This window comes from Drosophila busckii, chromosome X (assembly GCF_011750605.1).
Source record: "Drosophila busckii strain San Diego stock center, stock number 13000-0081.31 chromosome X, ASM1175060v1, whole genome shotgun sequence".
Lineage (NCBI taxonomy): Eukaryota > Metazoa > Arthropoda > Insecta > Diptera > Drosophilidae > Drosophila > Drosophila busckii.
Window position 1 is genome coordinate 4,257,848 of NC_046608.1, and position 22,740 is coordinate 4,280,587.

General features: G+C 40.8%; 1 protein-coding gene across 1 annotated transcript in view; it reads right to left on the bottom strand.

Annotated features, from left to right (window-relative positions):
* Window positions 1-22,740, bottom strand: part of LOC108606277 (microtubule-associated protein futsch) — a 52,660-nt gene that overhangs the window by 13,024 nt on the left and 16,896 nt on the right. Inside the window, exons 2-6 of the mRNA XM_033294366.1 lie at window positions 14,604-14,702; window positions 5,923-6,095; window positions 5,615-5,837; window positions 5,388-5,546; window positions 18-5,326 (exon numbers count right to left, since the gene is read on the bottom strand). Of these exons, the coding sequence (XP_033150257.1) occupies window positions 18-5,326; window positions 5,388-5,546; window positions 5,615-5,837; window positions 5,923-6,095; window positions 14,604-14,702 (5,963 nt within the window). The remainder of the gene's footprint in view (window positions 1-17; window positions 5,327-5,387; window positions 5,547-5,614; window positions 5,838-5,922; window positions 6,096-14,603; window positions 14,703-22,740) is intronic.

Sequence of the window (22,740 nt, forward strand, 5' to 3'; positions counted from 1 at the left end):
GCTTCAGGCTTCACGACTTCGTCCTTCATACTTTCTGCTACGGATGCGGGTCTGGAAGCTTCTTTAGATGCTGGCAATGATTTGTCATCCTTCATACTGTCTGGCTTTATACTTTCAGCAACAGATTCGCGTCTTGAAGGATCCTTAGACTTATCATCCTTATCGCTTTCGGGCTTCATGGCTTCGTCCTTCACACTTTCTGCTACGGATTCGGGCCTGGAAACTTCCTTAGATGCTGGCAGGGATTTGTCATCCTTCACACTTTCTGGCTTAATACTTTCAGCAACAGATTCGCGTCTTGAAGGATCCTTAGACTTGTCATCCTTATCGCCTTCAGGCTTCACGACTTCGTCCTTCATACTTTCTGCTACGGATGCGGGTCTGGAAGCTTCTTTAGATGCTGGCAATGATTTGTCATCCTTCACACTTTCTGGCTTTATACTTTCAGCAACAGATTCGCGTCTTGAAGGATCCTTAGACTTGTCATCTTTATCGCTTGCTGGCTTCGCAGCTTCGTCCTTCACACTTTCTGCTACGGATGCGGGTCTGGAAGCTTCTTTAGATGCTGGCATGGATTTGTCATCCTTTACACTTTCTGGCTTAATACTTTCAGCAACAGATTCGCGTCTTGAAGGATCCTTAGACTTGTCATCCTTATCGCTTTCGGGCTGCACGGCTTCGTCCTTCACACTTTCTGCTACAGATGCGGGTCTGGAAACTTCTTTAGATGCTGGCAATGATTTGTCATCCTTCACACTTTCTGGCTTTATACTTTCAGCAACAGATTCGCGTCTTGAAGGATCCTTAGACTTATCATCCTTATCGCTTTCGGGCTTCATGGCTTCGTCCTTCACACTTTCTGCTACGGATTCGGGTCTAGAAGCTTCCTTAGATGCTGGCAGGGATTGGTCATCCTTCACACTTTCTGGCTTAATACTTTCAGCAACAGATTCGCGTCTTGAAGGATCCTTAGACTTGTCATCCTTATCGCTTTCAGGCTTCACGACTTCGTCCTTCATACTTTCTGCTACGGATGCGGGTCTGGAAGCTTCTTTAGATGCTGGCAATGATTTGTCATCCTTCACACTTTCTGGCTTTATACTTTCAGCAACAGATTCGCGTCTTGAAGGATCCTTAGACTTGTCATCTTTATCGCTTGCTGGCTTCGCAGCTTCGTCCTTCACACTTTCTGCTACGGATGCGGGTCTGGAAGCTTCTTTAGATGCTGGCATGGATTTGTCATCCTTTGCACTTTCTGGCTTTATACTTTCAGTAACAGATTCGCGTCTTGATGGATCCTTAGACTTGTCATCCTTATCGCTTTCGGGCTGCACGGCTTCGTCCTTCACACTTTCTGCTACAGATGCGGGTCTGGAAACTTCTTTAGATTCTGGCAATGATTTGTCATCCTTCACACTTTCTGGCTTTATACTTTCAGCAATAGATTCGCGTCTTGAAGGATCCTTAGACTTGTCATCTTTATCGCTTGCTGGCTTCGCAGCTTCGTCCTTCACACTTTCTGCTACGGATGCGGGTCTGGAAGCTTCTTTAGATGCTGGCATGGATTTGTCATCCTTTACACTTTCTGGCTTTATACTTTCAGTAACAGATTCGCGTCTTGATGGATCCTTAGATGTCATCCTTATCGCTTCGGGCTTCACGACTTCTCCTTCACAACTTTCTGCAACGGATGCGGGTCTGGAAACTTCTTTAGATGCGGGCAATGATTTGTCATCCTTCACACTTTCTGGCTGAATACTTTCTGCAACAGATTCGCGTCTTGAAGGATCCTTGGACTTATCGTCCTTCTCGCTTTCTGGTTTTTCACTTGCTGCAACTGACGCGGGCCTAGATACTTCCTTAGATGCTGGTAGGGACTTATCATCCTTTAAGCTCTCCGGCTTAATGCCCTCAGTAATTGATTCTCGGTGAATAGATTGAATGGGCGTTTCATCCTTGGGACTTTGGAGCTCACTTGATTCATCTTGTACGATATCTTTCGACTTCGGCTCACTCTGCAATTCTTTTATATTGACTGCTCCCACTTGTGTTTCAGGAAGTGAGATTTCCAGTATTGTCCCAGCCTTGGATTGTGGTTTTCCTTCTTGCTTAGAAACCTGCATGTCAACCTCGATTGCTTCTTCGATTGTTGCCGGACTCTCCAATGATATCGTGTCTTCCCGGTCTTTGACTTTCGTGGGTGCAACAGGGGCTTGTACTAGGTGTGGCGGTAACTCATCCTCAGAAGTAATTTCACTGGCTTCTTTTTCATCTGAAGTTCCGTCCGATTTTTTGTCGATCTGAGTAGTCTCTTCTGGTTTATCAGCGGATTGCTGAATGGAGTCAATTATTTTTTCAACTTGAGAAGCGATCACTTCGGTTAGTATCTCGACATGAAGAAGATTGGATGCTCTTCTTTCTGGACTCAGCATATGTGGTTCAGACTTGTCTTCTGCTTCTGCTGCAACATCTATTTCTTTAGTTTCCTTTTCGTCCTCGGTCTCCTTTTCTTCTTTAGCCGTTTCTTCTTTATGAGAAATGCTCTTGGCATCGTGTGAGTCCTTTTCATAAAGTCCTAAGTCAGCCTCCTCATGAACAGGCAAGTCGGCTACCTCATCTGGCGTCTTAATCACGTCTCGCATCAAATTCTGTTGGGCTTCGAAAGTCATTTTTTTTGGCAGCACACGTTCGCCAGAATCCACACCAGTGATAATGGGTTCTGCGACTACCTCCATTTTAGTCAAGTCTGGAATAATGACAGCAGCAGCTGCTGTCGCTGCAATGGGCACTGATACGGTAGCCACAACAATGGATTCCACTGCTCTGGTTTCCTCTTTAACATATTTCTCTTCGATAACCAAATCCTCTTTGATTTTATCCAATGGTATGCGCTCATCTTCAGGCAAGGTGGGTGCCGTTGTTGCACCTGATTCAATAGTGGCGGAGAATTTCTCCTCTGGAAGACTCTCTTGTAGATTGATGGGCAATGCTTCTGGTGCTTCATCCTTGGTGTCCGATGTTTTTTTGGCGCTACTCAGTTTTTCTTCTGGCGTGGGAGAAGACAGTTCCTCATCGGCAACCTTGGCCAGCATTTGTGGCTCCTCAGTGCGAGACTTGACAATGTCCTTGGCAGTGGCGATGATGCCTTGTACCTCGGCCTTGATTTCGATTTTCTCAGGCGTAGCCAGCTGATCTGGCAACTCATGCCTGGCCGCCTCGCTGCCCTCCAAACGAGCTCTGCGCTCCTCAGCCTCAGCCTTGGCAATGGCAGCCTCGATCTCCTCCTCCGCACTCTTTTTGCGTTTCTTTTCAGATTCTTGAGAGTCACGCTGGTGTTTTTGGATTTCTTCCTCCTTTGTCATACTACTCTCCTGCTCCTGCTCAATAATTGAGTCCTCCGTATACTGCTCGACCTCTTCCTTCTCAATTATCAAGTACTCCTCCTCCTCCTCAGCTTCTGTTGTGCTATCCTGCTTGGCCATTTCACGCAGCTCCGCCTTGATCAACTGCTGTCGCTTCATCTCATCACGACTGAATACCGCCTCGATTTCACGCACTACCTCCTGTTCCTCTTTCAAGTCATCCAGCTCACGCTGCTTTTCAGCATCCAGCTCCTGTGAGGCGCTTAATTCCAGCAATTTTTTAGCCGCCGTAGCCTCATCTGCAGACGGCGTGGATACCAGGCTGGAGTCCGTGGTGCCACCCTTGTCCAAGCGCGTCTTCTTCAAATCAGTTTTAGGCTTGGCCGACTTAATGGGGCTACCTGGTGCGGGCGCTCGCTTCGAGGGTGACACACCACGTGGTCTTCTCGAGATGGGCTTGCGTTGCGCGGCCTGCGTCGTTGTTTGCTGCGTGCTCTTTGCCTCCGTCTGCTGGGTCTTCTTCTCCTGCGTGCTGCTGCTGACAGTGCGACGTGTGCTGGTTGTGCTCTGACGCGCGACTGCCGCCTGCTGCTTAGACTCGAGCACTTTGCGATTGTTGGCTTCCTTGGCGCTCTTGGCTGGTGTGCTGCTGGGGCTGGATTTTGTGGTGCGCGTCAGGACCTTGGGCTTGACATCACGAGTGGCTGGCGTGCGACTGGCCGCAGGCGTTGCCGTGGGCGAGCTCTTCTTGTCCTCACGCTTGACCAGCTTGCGATCCATGGACCTGGGCGGCTTGGTGTCGATGCGCGAGCGCACTACTGGCTTCACTTCTGCGCGTGGCTTCTCCACTTTGCCTTTAGCAGCCTTGGCACTCTTGCTGCCAGCTTCGACAGCGCTGGCATCTACTGCATCCTTGGTTGTTGTCTTGGCTTCCTTCTTTAGCTCCTCGTCTGCTTCTTTGTTATCCTCCTGCTCGACGTGATCGGCGGCTGTTGCCACAGGCTCTGGCACTGCCTCATCACCTGTATCTACTGCATGCTCGGCCTCTGGCTCTTCAGTGTCTGCAGCTTGTACAGTGGAGTCTTCGATTTGCGCGCTGGATACAGCCGCAGCAGCTGCCGCTGCCGCCGCCGCTGCTGCTGCTGCCTTCTCCTCCTTGGCCTTGTTGTCCTGCTGTACGGCCACAGCAGCTGCAGCCACAGGGCCGAATTTGTGTGACTTATAGCTGGCGCTGGGCGGTGTGGATTCAATGGCAGACTTGAGCGTCTTGCGTACGCTGGGTACAGTTTGTATGGCTGGTGCAATGGACTTGGCCGTGCAGGTGGAGTGCTTCATAAACTCCAGATGCTTGAGTTTCTCCAGGCCCTCTTGAATCTTAAAGTCCGGCGTACTGCCCGGGAAGAGTATGCGCGTAATGGTGTCATCGGGATTAGCTGGCTGCCAAACAAGCAGCGCACATATGGACACCAGGTTCTGCATCGGAAAGTTAAACTCTTTGGTATCGCGTGCAGCGAAGAGTCGCTGATCACCAGCGTTCCATTTTTGCAGAAACTCCTTGACCTCCTTGGAATCGCGCGAAGGACTTATCACATACATGTCCAGCGTGCCATGGCCGACCTTGTGGTAGAGATTGATTGGCTCCTGGTTGCGATAGCAGCTCTGCGGCTTCAAGTCCAGCGATTTGAGATCATTGACGAGGCCATGGCCACGCTCGAAGAGATCAATAAGCAGTGGATTGCGATCCTTGTCGCCATCGGGACTGGGCAGACCGCCCTTGCGGTCGGGCACATTGCCAAAGAAGTGTCCAATTTGAGGATAGACATGCGAGTCACGCTTACGTGCAACGACAGCGCCCAAGCCTTGAACATTGCTGTTGTTTAAACGCGTCATTAGCACCGCATCCAAGCGATCCAAATGCCGTGCAAAGTCCCAAAAGCAAGCCTTGCGATTAAAGCCGCCATCAACTGCAAAGGGAGAACAAAAATGAATACAGCTACGCACTTATTTTAGTTTAAATTAGCTTACCCAGCATATTAAAGCCATTAATGCCGAAGAGCGCAGCGTCGCCTTGACCGCCAGGAAAGACATAGAGCGTGGGATGCGTAAAGCGTATGTTGCCCACCACATCCGAAGTCTCGAGCAGCTCACGCAGCGAGGTTGGCACCAGCATGGGCGCCAGATAATCTGCAAACAGACGAGAGAGTTAGTTGACTTCAAACCTCAAATGCGCTATTCAGAGTTGATGAGTTTACCTATAAATCCATTGATATACTCGCTGCTGGTATCGAGCACATCGACCGGATTGATGCGTATTTTGCACTGGCGTGCAAATGACTTATCCGGCAGCGTGTGCCACAGACCAGCATCGGCACAGTGTATATTCATGCTGATGGTGTCCGCATAGGCCCGTATGACCCTTTGTACGTCGTGCTCCTGGAATGCCTCAGCAAAGTCAGCCACCGAAAAGGTGCCATCCTGCAAGCGAATTGATTGACAATTGACAGTTTGTTTGTGTTTGTGTTTGATTGATTGATTGATTGCCTGACTCTCTGTTACACACCTGTAGTATCCAAGAGCCGTTCCCGGTGAAGGTATAACCAGCGTGGATTATGTGACGATGCCGCGTAAAGCTGCTCAGCAGATTACGCATGCACTGGATCAGTGTGTTGTATTGCGGATGGATGAGCACCTCTGTCACAAGATTCTCGCTGGCATATTGTATAAGCCGCTCGCCTGCAAGCAAAATTAATTAGAATTCAAATTAATATTGATTTCATATTAACGTAAATGGCAAATCTAAAAAGATTGTAACTATTACGGGTATGCACAAAAGTCAGCTAAATATTTTATTTTTGAAACAATAGAAACAAAAGAAGACATTCAATTTGAACACTCTTGTATTTATATTTGGCACATTTTGTTCAGAATGCTTAATATTGTTTATTGTATATTTTCGTTTTTAATAATTTTTTTAAATTGATAAGAAATTCTTTTCAGGGATTAGTTGGCTATAGATTTTTACTGTTAGCCGAAGCAATTATTAATTGATTTGTCAACTTAAAATGCTTATGTTCCTTTTAAAAATTAATTTGTCTGCATTAAAACTTATTAAACATTGTTAATGCTCTTAAAGCTGTAACCAACATCTATGTATAAATTTGCATAATTATTTTCAATCTAAAACTTTTCACGAACTGCACTTGTTCATTTATAATTATTTTGTTATTCGATATTGGGTGTCAAGGTTTGTTTTATATTGCAAATTAGTTGACTGAATTAAATATTTAACAGAAATTAAAAGTTTCGCAGTAAATCATTTGCTTAATACGCAGTTGACCTTTGGCACTTAATGCGCAAACTATGCAATTTTTTTTTTTTTTTTGCTAAAAGCAGTGGCGAGTATCATGAATATTTGAATGTACATAAGCTTAATTTACTCGTGGTAGCTCGTTTGGCTCGTTTAGAGCTCTTAACACGCTTACCCCCTTTTTGGCTCTGCTAACCACGCAGAAATTTTATTATTTGCGTTAAGCCTGAGACAGCTAAGCCGAACCGAGAACCCACAGCTAGCGCACAGGTTTGTCTGTCTGTGGGACAGCAGCAGAGCAGAGCAGAGCCGAGCAGAGCAGCGAGTGTTCTAATGAATAGCTAAAACGTCGAGTGGTAAGCGCACAGACAGACCGACAGACAGACAGACACACAAGAGGCTTGGATTACCGAACACGCTTGAGTCGCGTCTAGAGAGAAAAACCAAAGCATTAAGCACGCACACCAAATCAAGTGGCTTTAAATTGTCAGCCACTGTATGTCTGTGTGTGTGTGTGTGTGTGTGTGTGTGTGTGTGGGCGAGAGTTAAGTTCACTTTTATTGTCTAGCAATTTATTTCGAATCCAAGTGCCAAGTCACACTCTTGTGTGTGTGTGTGCAAGTTATTTAATAAATCTTTAATTTTTATAGTTTAATTAAACTTGCTGTCCAGTGCATATGGCCGAGCGACCTTGCCATGTCATTCACTGACAAAATGCCATCATCATCGTTCGCTTTTGGCTCTCAGCATGTAGCAAATGCTTTTATGGTCAGGCGTACGTAAATAATTTACGCATTTTCTGCACTAAATTGTGTAGTTGACAAAGCTAAAAATGCTGCCGCACATGTCATGCGATTCTCTCTCACTCTCTCTCTCTGGTAACACGCATTACGTATACGCCACATTGTCGCTGGTGTGTCCACATACGCGTAAAAAGATACGAGAGCGGACGTTGTCCGAAAAAAAAAGAAAATGCGCCCAACTGTTGACCCACGTATGGCTTCACTCAAGCTTGACAGCAATAAGTTCATTCGAACTACGTCCCTCCGGGCTTTGGCATACGTGCGAGCGCGAGTCAGCCCTTGTGCCTCTTTTTTTTATAAATGATAATCTTTCCAGCGACCTGCGCTTGGATTATATTTATCAAATGTATGTGTAGCACACGATGCGTGCAAAAATGCGACTCTAAAGCGCACTGACATACATACAATGCGGTTTCAGTTTTCTCTCTATGGCAAGGCGACCCGTGCGTATACGCAATTTGTATATTTGCACCGCGCGCACTGGGTAAACACACTCAACACTCTGCTGTGCGTTAGCAACAGGCGCGTGACATTATTACCACCCATAAACATGGCCAAATTGCGGTCGTGGGCTTAGCATTTCATACATAACTATGATTACTCAACTTGGCCTTTCTCACATTCTCGAGTCGCGAGCTATACAATTACTCAAAAAATACAAAAACTAAAGTGCTTTGAATTCAAATTATTACTATTGAAAGTCAAATTGAAGTAAGGCCTAATAAACTATATTATATGTACAATGAGCAGCTGCGCAGTTATTTCATTTTGTTGGTTGGCAAGAAAACTCGTTAAACTAGATATGCTTAGAATTTAAGTTTAATAACTACAATAAATTTGATTTACATTACAAAATAATTCGTTGATTTTTTTACAAAACCTAGCGAACATTTTATGAAAATATAAATTACTTTTGAATTTCATTTTTATAAAGCAAAATTAAAGTTTTCTTTGCTCATTAGTATTTAAAAAATTAATTCCAATACTTCAACTAGCACATTCATTGGATTTTCTCAATTTTTCAAGTTCAAGCTGTGCTGCTTTATGTCTGCTCATTTTTTTTGATATATGCCATCGCCTGTTATTAGAGCAGAGTAAGGTGAGACTAATAAGAACTGACTAAAGTTGATGAATCGTCTTGCAGCTAGAAACTAATGCTGAGCGAAGTGTAAGTTAAGCGACTAAACAAATACAAGAGCATCAATTCGAATGGCAGCCAAAGCGAGAGTGGGTAATAGGGGGCGAGGTGTGTTGTGTGTAAGTTGAAGCTGAGTTATCTGCATAGCAGCGCATGTGTTGCCTTAGAAAGTTTTGGTTATTGGAAATTTATGTTTGGTTTGATAACTTGCTCGCTTGATTCAAAGGTTTCATATTGAAGTTAATATTAGTTTGCCAAAATCTATAAACTATAAAGCAAACTTGCAGTTCTTGTTTTAGCTTGAGTGTCTAGTAGTTCTTCAGAACTTATACGAATGCTTTGCATAGTAAACAAAGTTGCGAATGAGCCTGAGCTCAGTTTGAAGTCTGCTTGCAATTAAAAATCAAGCAGTAGCTGAGAAATATATTTTTTATTTGTAAATATTTTTAAGGCACTTGGGCTGCCCCCATTGCTCAATTTTTAGCTTAAATGTTTCCCTTAGCTGCGACAAATCAAGTGGGAATTTCAATCAAATGAAAACAAGCTGCTTGTATAGCAATAAGCATTATTTAAGCACATCATCAAATAAAATAGAATGACTTTCAGTTTGCCAAGCAAGCACTTATTATAATGCGCAGCATTTAGATACATATAATACATAGATATATATAAGTTGGACATCTTGCTGTGTGTGTGTGGCATTGCCTTGAAAGTATTTTCAATTTCCTGAGCCACTTAAGAGCTTCAGTGCTCATGCTTTGTGGCAAAAGCCACAGCAACACTATACAAAGCTATAGATAAAAAGTAGAGCAAAAAATGGCAAACAGATACCCATAGGCTGGGGCTAGGCTAGTTCCCAATGCTGGTCGCTGTTCGCTGGTGTGGCTGTCGCACTTAAAAGTCGCAAAACTTTGAAAACGGCTACATACAATGCAAACTTGCTGCATGCAACGCCCATTAAAGTGCCAAAAACTTATCTGCCCACCCCCACCTCCCCACCCATTCGAGTAGAGCCCGCACCTTAAATGGCAAATGGTGAAAGCGACGGCGCATAGTCCAAAGTGCCGCTGGTTTGTGTCAAGTGCAGTTTTGAAATGTTGCGCGCCAAGCTCTTGCGGCAACTAAACAAAATGGCGGACTCAGTGCAGATTAACCGTTAATAACGGTACATTACTGCCCACGATGCTGCTGCTGCTGCTGCTGCTGGACCCGCAGCACAACATTAAAACAAAACAAATTTGCATAACAACAGCCAACGATTCTATTCTTTTATTTTTTTCTGTTTTGTAATTCTTTTTTTTTTGCGCGTATTTTCCGCTTATATTTTTCAATTTTTTTTTTTTTTTTGTTTTAAAACTACAAAGTAATTACAGCTGGCGCCGGTCAGCTGCCTGCAGTGTTTGGGGCACAAAACTTCGCTGTCAAGCTGGCGTGCAAAATGGCGCACGTGGCAAACAACAACAGCAACAAAAAAAAAAGAGAAAAGAGAAAAAAAAACTCAAACCTAAACACAAAATTCCCCCAACAAGCTTTTTTTGTTATGCCAGTTAAGCTAAAGGGAAAGCTTGCTAAAAAGTTGGACTTAAACTTTGGTGAGAATGAGAGCCCATACAATGGACTATAAACGAGGATTTGCTGCAAAGAGTGTTGCAGAAAAGAAAAAAAATAGAATATTATTATGTTTAAATATAGAAATAGAAGCAGGCAGACAGTTAAGTTTTAGAGCAGTCGACTGGGCATTGCAGCAAATACATGTGAAAAATTAAAGTTATTTTTCCAATATGTGCTGATTTTTAAATAAAGTCGTTAATAATTGGAAATTTAAATTTTCAAAATGAACTCGATATGCGGTGAGAATTAAAGTAACTGCTTATTAAATTTGGATTCTCTAGCTTTAATAGTCGCTGAGTTACGTTTGCTCATACAGACGAACATGGCTAGATATGCGTTGAGCATAGAAGTATTTACATAACAAACTTGAAGTGTCTAGCTATAAACATTACTGAGATCTTGTTGCTCATACAGACAGACATGGCTCAAAGAACTCAAACCGTGCTTTATTTAAGCAAAACATTGAATAAGCAAACATATTTTGAATTATTTTTTAGCTTTAAATTATAATAAATTGTTATGCTGGCACAAATAATTACTAACAAAACAAAAATTGTGTTTACGGTTAGCGAAATGCTAATGCTAATGCAATTTGCTGTTCGCCGTTGGTTTACCTTGACCACTAATTTGAATTTGTTTTTCCAACGTTTTCAACAGCCTCAGTGCACAATTATGTGCGCAGGAGTTTAGCCTGCGGGACTTATGCAAAAGCTTAACGCTTTGAAAAACATACGCGCTGATTTATGCAATATAAATGAAAAGCGCTGAATGTATTAACGAAAAACCGCATATGCTAAAGTGAGATTTTAATTAGTTGCATAAAAGGCAGGTATTGAAAAGCACACGTGGCCCCCAAGCGTTGTGAGCTCACATCATGGTCAACATCATTAATCAAAGTAGGGGGGGGGGGGACGCCAACAACATATATTGATAATAAACTAAGTAGAGAGCAGCACAGTTCATGTTGATGAGCTCGACTGTTGAACAAAGCCAATAACATGATGTAAACGTCAAAGGCTTGGCCCAGTTCTTAAACCCCAACCACTGACGCGCCGCTGTCTTTGGTCAGAGCGCTTGTAATATTTTTTTCAATATGGGCTGCATAATTAAAAACAAAGCGCGACCAAAGCCACACACACACACACACACACGTGTCAGCTGAATCCTTGCTGTATGGCACTCTCTGGATGGATGGATGGATGGATGGATGGATGCTGCTGCTCTGACAGGCGCGTTGATAAGCATTTTCTGATATGGATTGACGCCTGTCAGCATGTTTGTCACACATACACACACATACACATACATGTGTGCGTCATTCATCTTGATGTTGATTTTTTATTTTAATTTCGTAACTTGGCTGCGCACATTTATTTTTTAAAACTAGCGAGCAACTATCTACCTACTACACTTTGCATAGTTTTTCGAGCGTATAATGTTTGCCTGACTGTCTGTCTGTCTGTCACACACACGCATACACACATGCGTATTTACTCATGCATGTATTTGTAGCTGTCTGTCCAACTTTTGCGCCATCTTATTGTATTTTTTTTTTGTTGCTGTTGTCTGCCATCTCGCTCACACACTCGCTACTCTGCAATTTGCTAGCTATGCTTGAATTATGCATGAGCTACCCCCACCCAACCTCTCACCCATTGTTCTCCCATGTCCATATGGCCTTGGTTGCACGTCTTTCGAGTGTGCGTGGGCTTGTGCCCAAGTGTGTGTGCGTGTGTGCCTAAGAATTTCAACATTCAACTACTGCATGTGCCACTTGGGCTCCCTATCTATCTAGCTATCTATCAATTTTGCATGCGTCTTATCTCAAGCATTTAGTGTGTGTGTGTGTGTGTGTGTGACGGCTTTATAGGTTATGAGAGCATGGATACTGTTGTGTGTGCTTAGACGGGAGCTTAACACTCCAATTGTGTTGTAAGCTGCACTGCATTGTTTGAGAGCCAGGCAGGGAGTCGAAAATAGTTGAACACATAACGAGCACACAAAGTACTTAATCCTACGTATACCTAGTGCTGAGCAGCAAGTTGCAAATCCTATTATTGCATTCTAAGAAATATAAACAATAAAGCGTTGCTAAGCCATGCATGCAGTATTAAACAAATTGTTAGGCAAATACAAGTTTACTAAGATATATTTTCATTTTAAAATTTTCTGTTCAAATTGAACCAAATGTGCATTTCAATATCAATTCTAACATGCGGTCACGTAGATCTCAATGCAATTGAACTTAACGCACGCACTGCGTACGCACTGCGCACGCACTTGCTGCCCACGCTCAGTTTATAGCTGCACTCAAAACGAAATTCGTACGATGAGCTGCTCTCTAAGCATCAAAACTGCAACGCTTCTCATTCAGTCGCAGCAGCGAAGAGAGATCGAGCGTCGCAGCTTTGATGCATTTAGTTTCGGCTGCGTTGCGCTCGCTCGATCTTCGCTGCTGCGACTGAGAGACAGCGGCAGAGCTTGAATGCTTGAAGCGCCGTACGAATTTCGTTTAGACTGCGACGCTCTCGCTCGCTCGATCTTCGCTGCTGCGACTGCGAGAGAGCGGCAGAGCTTGTATGCTTAGAGCGCCGCTCATTGTACGAAGCGCAAGCAGCGCTGCGCTCGGTAGCAAACGAACGAACTGAGAGCTGATAACGAAGCCTAGCAAATGCTTGTTTACATGTGTGTGTGAAGTTGACAACTGAGGCTGGCAGTGAATGAAAGGAGTTGCTGAACTATAAATAACTAATAAAAAAAATGAACAAATTAATAACATTTTTTGTTTTGCATATTTATATTTAATTGTTCACTTTGAATTAATTCTATACTACACTTATTTAGTCAGAGAGCAACTGACGCCTGCAGGGCTAGCAAAAATATATAAAGAGGCTCTGAGAAATTTGTAGCTTAGCTTAGATTTCAATTTCGTGTGAGTTCAAAATTGCTTAACAAACTTGGAAGTGAAGTCTTGGGAGTTGTTAGCTCAGGCAGTCAGTTTATTTAACTAGAATTCAATTAGGGCAACATTTTATTAACGAGTTTTCATTAACGCCGTTGCCAACAGGCTTTAAACAAGAGAGCTCTAACGCTTTTGCTTTGCGGTCGATGCACACAGCACTTGAGCAAAAGTTTATGGCAAACTTTTCCACCCAAGTAGTTCCCAGTCCCCCCCGCAGCCCCAAAAGCAAACTTAAGTTAAGTACGCTGCTGCTGCTGCAGCAAATGCAATTTTAAAGCAAACGACGAACGGAACGAACGACAAGCGACAAGTTTTATGTTCCATAATGACGAAGACGCCAGAGCCAAACCATAAAATATGAATTATGCGCTTGTTAACAATTGTTTGTAATTGCTGACAAAGTTAACGGTACAACAACAGAGCTAAGCTTGAAGCAGCGACTACGGCAATAGCCCCAAGTGCTTAAAGCAAAATACAGCAGACAGTGAATGGACAAAGCCCAGTGTCAGTTGAGGAGGAGGAACAAAAGTTGTGTGGAGGGTGGGGGGAAGTTGCTTTTGGTTGAGTTTTATCGACTTGCCGCTGGCGACGGCGCTGCCTTAACCTTTGTCAAATTAGAATGCGGCACAAGTTGTGCCAGCGAATTGAGTTGAGGGCACAAAGCGACAGCTGAAGTGTTCGCTGAGCTTCAAATATTGGAAACTGCGCTAGATGCTTGAGCTGAGCTGCAGCTGGACTTGAATTTTGAAGGACAAGCTCAAGTAGCAGCAGCAGTGTAAACGTTTTGCTGAGCTTAACGCACACAAGAGCGCAGCGAGTGAAAGCATAACGAGCAACGAGTGCTGCTTACTCGCTGCGCTTTAATTAAGCCTGCATGCAATTTGTGCTATATGAACCTATATGTCAAGTGACAATTTTACACAAGCAGTGCACGTAACACCAACGACAATCATCGTCATTATCAGACAGCAGCAGCAGCTGCAAAAAAAGGCAAAAAAAGCAAAATGTTGCCAACTAATCCGCAAAGACAACAAACAAGCGAGTGCAAGCGAGATAGTCTAACAAATTTTCAAACACTTGGCTGGCTTTATTATGCTGCATTGTTGTTGTTGTTGTTGTTGTTGTTGTTGTTGCACAACGTTTGCTATAGAAAAGCAAACACAAAAACCAATACAAAGCCATTGAGCGAGCGCTAAGCCGTGCGGCCCGAACTGCGCTCACTGCTGTTTGCTCAACAATTTATAGCCAGTTATAATTTAACAAACTTATAATACGCTGCGCACTTTTATTTAATTCATTATCATTACGCGTTTGTAAGTTTGCAACTTTTGAGCAAAAAATGTTTGTCGCCAAGTTTGTTAATGAGACAGCAAAATGTTGGCTTTGCACAATTAAATTGCATTTGATGGAATGCACTTACCATGACGCGCCTCCTCGCCCTCGGGTGCATGTTGTGTTATTGTATTGAGCTCCTCCTCCAAGTCGACATGACAATCGGCAACGTCCCAGGAGACGAAACCTGCAAAGAATAACAGCACAGCTGAGTGTTAATAATGGAACAAATATAAGCTAAATATAATTCAATTAAATTGCTCAACACTTGAGCTGCGCAGCAAACAAAGCGGCAAATTAAGCTGCACAGCTAACTAATCAATTAGCCAAGCTGCATTTGCCAGCGACTGTTGACTGGACTTAGTTGACTATGTGCTCCTCAATCAAACGCTAATTGATGCATTCATATAACTTCGATATGTGCGCAATTAGTTGAATTGCATTGCTATTTTAATTTATATATTTTTTTAAATTTATTTAAATTGTTTATTTATTTATTTCAATTCATTTATTTAAATTGCAGCGCATACAAATTTATTAAAATTTATAATTACGCAAACTGTCATTGCTTAAAAAAAATTTTTTTATTTTTTGTTAAAATTATAAAATTCCAATTTATTCAGATATGTATTTTGCTGTTTAATTAGTTTGCTATTATCTATGTGGCAACTTTACCTAGACAAAAACACGCTGAGTCAACCTTGAAGTTACACATACGCACTGTTATACAGCACTGAAGTTACACATACGCACTGTTATACATGAGTATGTGTATGTTGTTATTTATTTTGGCTTTGCTATTATCTGTGCGTGTCCTTTTTTGTTTATTATGTCATTTATTAAACAAATTAAGCTCAAGTGTATTAAATCTATGCAAACAATAAAACTTGTTAGTTGCGTAATTATTTGCAGCTGCAGTTGAAGCGTTTAAATTATTTCTAGCTGCTTCAGTTTAATGAGCAGCAGCAGCTCATTGCACTGAATAACTTATAAACTTATAATGCTGCCTTAATGAGCGCTTAACTTTCATTTTTTTTTTTATATGCACACACACACACGTATAAACTTGGCTGAGTGTAAGCCCTGACTGTCTGTCTGTCTGTCTCTCTGTCTGTTTGTCGCTGTGACTGGCATTAATATTTGTTTGCATAAAGCTCATGCAAATGAAGCTGTCAACTCTCCAAGCCAAGTATGTTTGCCAGCAACATAACAATTGAAAGTCTGTTTATTATATGTCTGTTTGCTCAGCTCACTCAGTGTGCTGCTGTCAGTTAAAGTTTTGATTGCATTTTCAACTTACATATTTATTTGGTTTTTAAGTTAACCCAAGTGTGCGCTGCTCACCGCAACAAAAGGGTTAATATAAATAAATTCTTTTGTTTAAAGTTAACTTTGGACTGAGACTGATCAGTTGATGATACTCGTTTGAAAGTTTGAGATGCGCTCATCACAGTTGCTAGTCAAGTTATCGATAACAATTATTTGCAATTATTAGTGTAAGCTAAGCTTAGCATATCTTTTAGAAAATTCTCTTGCATTAATAATCCGCAGCACAAATAAAAATTCATTTTATGATTAATGTAAATAAAGTCTTTTGTTTAAAAGCACAATTATAAGCTTAGACTGCAACTAATCAGTTCAGTGTTGCCACATTATTATTATTTTTAGGTAAATCTGGCTTATTTTCAAGTGAAATAGCTTATAGAATTTGGATATCGCTTATGGCTTGAAATCTAGCTTATTTTAATTTCAATTAGGTTTCATAATTAATTATTTACTCATGAATGGTTTTAATATTCATAATTTCCAAATTTTATGAATTTCGACTTCGAATTTCATTTCTGCGACTTTTTTTTTAGGTCTTCACTTGAGTTTTGACGTAAATTTTTAATGTAGCTTATTCTACCTTATTTTTTTCCTCAATCTGCCAAATCTGGCAACAGTGGATCAGTTTATGCTAGCATGATACTAGTTTGAAAGAAGTTATCGATAACGATTATTTGCAATTATTAGTGTAAGCTAGACTTGGCATATTTTTTTATCTCATTTAGCAAATTCTCTTGCTGCCAACTGTCAACAATAATCCGCAGTTATCATACCTTTTATGATTAATATAAATAAATTATTTTCATTAAAAGCGCAACTAGAATGACAATTGCTAGTCAAGTTATCGATAACAATTATTTGCAATTATTCGTTTGAGCAAAGCTTAGCATATATATATTTTTTTATATCTTAGCAAATTCTCTTGCATCAATAATCCGCAGCCATCAGTTGCGCACAAATAAAAAAACCTTTTATGATTATTTTTCTTTGCCTTATTTTTTTTTTTTGTTTCTCTAATTCAATTTTCTTGTTTTTGTGCTTTGCCGGCTTTGGCTGCTTTGGCTGCTTTAGCTGCACACTGTTGAGCAATTTGCACAAATGGCTGGCAACAGCAACAAAAGCCAATGCCAGGGCTACAACAACAATGAAACTGAAATGCGCAAAAATAACAACAACGGAGCAAGAAGCAGCAGCAGCAGCAGCAGCAGCGCAGGCATAAAAATGTAAAATCTTAACACTTTTCAGCCAGCAAATATATATAGCATGACATACAGATTATTGTGTGTGTATGTGCGTGTGTGTGTGTGTGTTAAACAAAAAAGGCAAAACAACAATAAAGCAGCAGGCGACGGGTGTTAAGGCTCTGGCGTATATATAAAGGCTACAGCGCCTACAGCGATTGCACAAAAATAATGAGGAAACGCGCAGGATATGCGACGCCACACACAAGTACGATATATATATAATATATATATATATATAGGCTGTATGTATAGTGGACGCTCTCTTGAGCAATCAGCGAGCGAATGAAGCCACTCAGACACACACACACACACACACACGAGTCGAGCCGCCTTGTCTGTGGCTCAGGCGCTGTGTCTTAGTGTGAGGCCAGGTGGCGCCACTGTGCCATTTTATTCATTTAGTATTTATGTGTTGATATCTGCAAGTGAGAGACTTCAATTTTTCATGTGCCTCGCTCGCTACAGTTGCCAATTTAAATATATGCATGAAATTTACTTTTTTTTTTCAAAAATATGCTATTGAAGCCTTGAGCACGTAGCTTGCGATTATCAGCTGCCGATATGACAGCAGCAGCCTTAGACTTGCCACAAATAGTTGCATAATTTTCGTTGCTGCACTCGGCGCTAAAAGCCACTCAGAGCGTCGTCGCTGCTGCTGCTGCTGGGCGTGGGTGCATGTTGATTTTGATGTAGCTTAAGTGCCCACTTGGCGTTCTGTTCGCTAGACTCTTAAAGTTCTGCAGTGAACAAGTTTGCTCAGCCAAATGATGTTGGGCCAGCCCCCAAACCGCACCCCCCCTTTAGTTGTATGGCATCAAATGGGCAAATGTTTTTGCACTGGCTGCTTAAATAAATACATTAAAATTGAATTGAAGCCACTCGACACGGTTTCTAATTACGCAGCAAGTGCTGAGCAAATTTTAGAGTATGCAAATAAAAATAAATAACAGTGCTAAATGCTAAAGATTAAGTCAATAAAAAAATATGAATGTTTGCACTTGGACTGGACTTAAACTGTTTGTGTGTGTGTGTGATATGCTGATTTGCAACTTTAAGAAACTTACTCGAGCGTAAACAACTCAGTGGCAAAGTCAAAGCGAAGATAAAATTGCCAAAGCAACATAGAGAAATAAGCGAAAAGAAAACTTAAAGAGTGAGCTGGCAAAATGAAAATGTTAAGCAGCGTAGACAATGCTGGGCTAGGCTGTTTTTTGGTTAGGCGCTGATAAGCTTTTGCGTTGCCCCAAAAAGTAGGCAATTAAAATTATTGTATAGCAGTCAACGATACAGCGATTTGTAATTAAGGATAAGAGGCATGTGCATAATTAATTGTAACAAAGCCGAATTGATGAGACAGCAACAACAACAACAACAACAACAATTTGCTTGTTAAATTATAAATGTATTTATTACAATTGCCATGGCAATGCAATTACAGCGAGATTTTCTGTATAATTCAGTTGAGTGCGCGCTGCTGTGAAATGTCAAAAGGAATTTCTATATATGCTATTGATTTGCATATTTCTATATAATTATATATACTACATTTATTTTTAGTTGTATAATTGCGACTATTGCGTCATTTGCTTCATTTTCATGCGTCATTTGCTCATTCTGAGCATTGAGTCATTTCGTATAATTTAGCGCTTGTCTATTTTGCGCTTTTTCTCTTACGAAAGTTTGCTAAAGTGTCTGCCAATTCCGATTGCTAATCAATGTTTATCGCTGAGTTTGAAAATTGGCAATGGGCAGTTGGCAAAAACAAGGCCGCAATATAATAAATAGAAAGGTCAAACGCATAGCAGAATAATCATAATAATAAAATAGTTGTAAAAGTAGAGGAGCTAAGAAAATGAGCCACACACTTTGCAATAAATATTGCAGTAGCTGACAAAACGCAAAGGAAATGTTTGTGGTCCAGTAACAGACACACACACACACACACACACACACTCAGTTTGCGGCGTGTGCCATAATTTATGCCACTTTATCGATTTACACAAAATATGAGTAACAGACACCCAGGCAAGTCGCAAAACTTGCATATAAAAGCACTCGCAATTTTATGGTCTTGCATAAATTGCGCATAAATGTGTGCGCTTGTGCATATTACGCATACGCCACGTGCCGCTAAAATTAAAATTTTCTTTTTTTTGGCTACACACAGCCACGTGTGTGCTGCTGGCAACTAAATATGAAAACTTACTATAAAAATAACAAGTGCGTGTTCAATGCTACGCTTATATAAAAGATATTGCATTATATTTGCTTTTTGCTGCGTTTTTATGCCATTTTTATTGCTTGCAGCTTAGCTAAAAAATTATTTAATATCAAGCACAAGTTGCAAGTGAATTTGATTTATTTGTAGCGGCTGAAGTGTTGTTCACATTTTGATAGAACTTACATTTGACTTAGGCACATGTGTTTGCAATAAATAAAACGCTTGCAATTGAAAAGTAAATTTTGTAACTGCTGCAATTTGAATTTAAATCAGGGACCGCAAATAATAATTGAGTTTAAAAAAAATTTAAGGGTCGCTCGGTGGTAACAAACTGACGATTTACAAGTAGATCATTGCGCCAATCTGGAGATATGGATGCCAGATCTGGGGGATACGGCATACAGGCTGCTCAGAACAGAGTAGTCAGAATTATCACCGGATGCGAATGGTACGTCCGCAACTCCATCCTGCACAACGACTTGAAACTTGCCACAGTGTTCGACGAAATTAACCAGCACTCAAGTCGCTACCACGACAGACTGGCGCTACACATCAATAGCCTGGCCAACAGGCTCTCTAGAGGCCCAACTCCCAGGAGGCTTAAGGAGGAGGAATCCCAGAGACCTCATCCTTCGGTCGCCTGTGGCAAGAAGAAGACGACCTACAATGTCCATACTGTGATGTCTACACTTATTGTAATATTGTTATTTATAAAAATTAAAAATAATTGTTAAAACCTTAATTTTTGATCAAGCGCATGCAAGGCGTTGCCTTAAAGCAGGCAACACTTTTTTGCAACTCAGTTAGCAAAGTCCTCGATACAAAATCGAAAGCAACTGCAGCATTAGTCAAATTTTTGGACAGTGCTATGCTAAAGAAGCAGCGCACTGGAATGCGTGGTGTATGCGGAAAAACCTGAAGAGCGACACACACACAGACACACATACAAAGCAAATGGGAGCAGTTCACAGTTTGGCAAACGGCATTCGATTGCAATTGCCGCAAAACTGTGGCGAGCGCATAAATCACAACACTTAACAAAGCAAACAGACAGACAACAGAGAGAGAGAGAGCGAGAGAGAGACAGCTGGACACACAGGACGTGTGGCAAAGAAGCAGCTGAAGGGACAAGCGGCGGGCAATGCAAATCTCAACTGAGGCATGACACGTGTGTGTGCAACTGCAACTGCAACTGCTTTGCTTGTTTGTTTATATTCGTTCGATTTTGCTGCCGCTGCCAACGTAACGGCAATGGGGGCAACAGTTCTCTACGCTTAACCCGTTCGTTCGCCTCAGCAAATAAAGCAAAGCCCATTGCCACTGCAGTGTGGCTCTGCACTAAAAATAACTGTACAACTTGCCACACACACACACACACACACACATACAAATGAACTGCACCTGCATTGTGTGGCATGTGGCAGTTTTCTTAAGAATTTCTCTTTGCTGCATATGCATAAACCAAATCTAAATCTGCTGCTAGCTGAATTTGACTTTTGTTTTTCGCATTCACTTGCTAAACTCAAATGTTGACACATGCAATTGTTGCTGCCTTTGCCTTTGCCGTGTGCGTGTGACAGCTCAGCAAAGGCCACAACTCAACTCAAGCAAAAGCAAATGCACATTGTGACGCACAAAGGCGCAGCTTAGTTGCATTCATAGTTAAAGCGCTTTGTGGCTTTACTTAGACTAAACAAATGACAACTAATAAACAAGCAAAGTTGATAGGCTTCCAAAAAATAATGACATTGGTGTTGATGGACAAAGGAATTCTTTAGATAGCCAAGATTTTTTAAAATCGAATGCAGTTGTTATAAATTCTTAAATTACTACAAGACATTGCTACAAAAACAAATGAGAATTTAAATTAATTTAAACTTAAGCAGCTATCAGTTAATGTAGCTTATGTGCCAAATAAATTTAATTATATAGAGCAGACTAAAGTTTCTGATTTGCGCTGCACAAATCTTAAAAATGTAAATCGTTATACATATCTATATAATTATAGAAAATATTATTGCCAGTCTGCCCAAACTGCAACTCTATAAAAAATATTTGTACCACCCCTAACAAGAGACTTTATGAACTTAATCAATAAATTAAAAATAAGAAATTAGCATAACCAAAAAATTAAGCCTGAAGGCCTTTGATGCTCTTTGTTTCATAGAATTTAATTCTAGGCTACAATTAAAAAATATATAAAATAAATATTATAACAATATTTTATCAGAAGTGAATCTTAGCACAAGTTTGCAATAAAATCTTAAGTTCAATGCTGAATTTATTTTTGTTTATTATTCAAATAATTAACTTAACTAGATTTTATGCATTTATCTATTATAAAGTCAACAGCAACATTTGAAGCATAAGCTGTGCGAATTTATTTGTGCGCTACTGTATATTTCTCTATTATAAAGTAAATAGTTTTGTTTTTCCATCTAAGCATTGAAACTAACTAAAATTGCTTATAGTCGTTTGTTGAGAAATATTTATTATAAACAATCGACTATGAGCAACTTTAGTTACTTGCAATGCTTAGATTAAAGAACAATGCAATTTACTTTAAAATACCAAAAGGCATAAAATTCACTGTATTTGCTTTTGATTTTATAAAATTTATATTTTTTTCTATACAAATTTCACACTAGCGTAATCGATAACACGCTCAGCTTGCTGCTTTGTTAGCTTGCCAAAATGCTTAAGTGTGTTAATTTATACGCCTCGCTAGAGCTGGAAAACTATCGATGGTACTATCGAGGTATCGAATTTTTACCTTTCTGAGGCACCATCGATAGTTTGTTTATTATTTTATTTATGTAAATTATAAAAATTTCTAACTTTCTTCTTTTGTTACAGAGTTCATCTCCCATTAAGTTTCTTATGTTATTTTTTTTATATTTTGTACACTTGAATTTTCTTTTTATGTTAGGGAGTTGATCTTCCATTAAGTTTCCTATGTTATGTTAGGTTAAAATTCTTTGTACATCACATTGAAGTGATAAATTTGATCTCTAATATGCTAAGTTACACTTTTATATCATTAAATATATAAAATATTTCTTATAATATTCAAAATTGCTTATATTTAAAAAAAAAACGATCTTCGCTCTCAAAACATCGAAAATATCGAATGGGACCACTATCGATAGTTTCCCAGCTCTACGCCTCGCTATGCTGCTGCACACAATACAAATGAGCAACTGCAGTTTGTGGCACATGTTTGATTAACACGCTGACAGTGGCAGACAAAAGCAAATTCATGTACGACTAATTAACAATTGCTTGCAACCAAATTGTTAATTGAGCAGCAAGCAAGAGACACAATGCACGCATAAGCAACATGGGCGCATTGTCAATATATCAATATGGCAATCACACACACACACACACACACAGCTACAAATAGTAGCTGTATGTTTTGCCTCTCTGGAGTC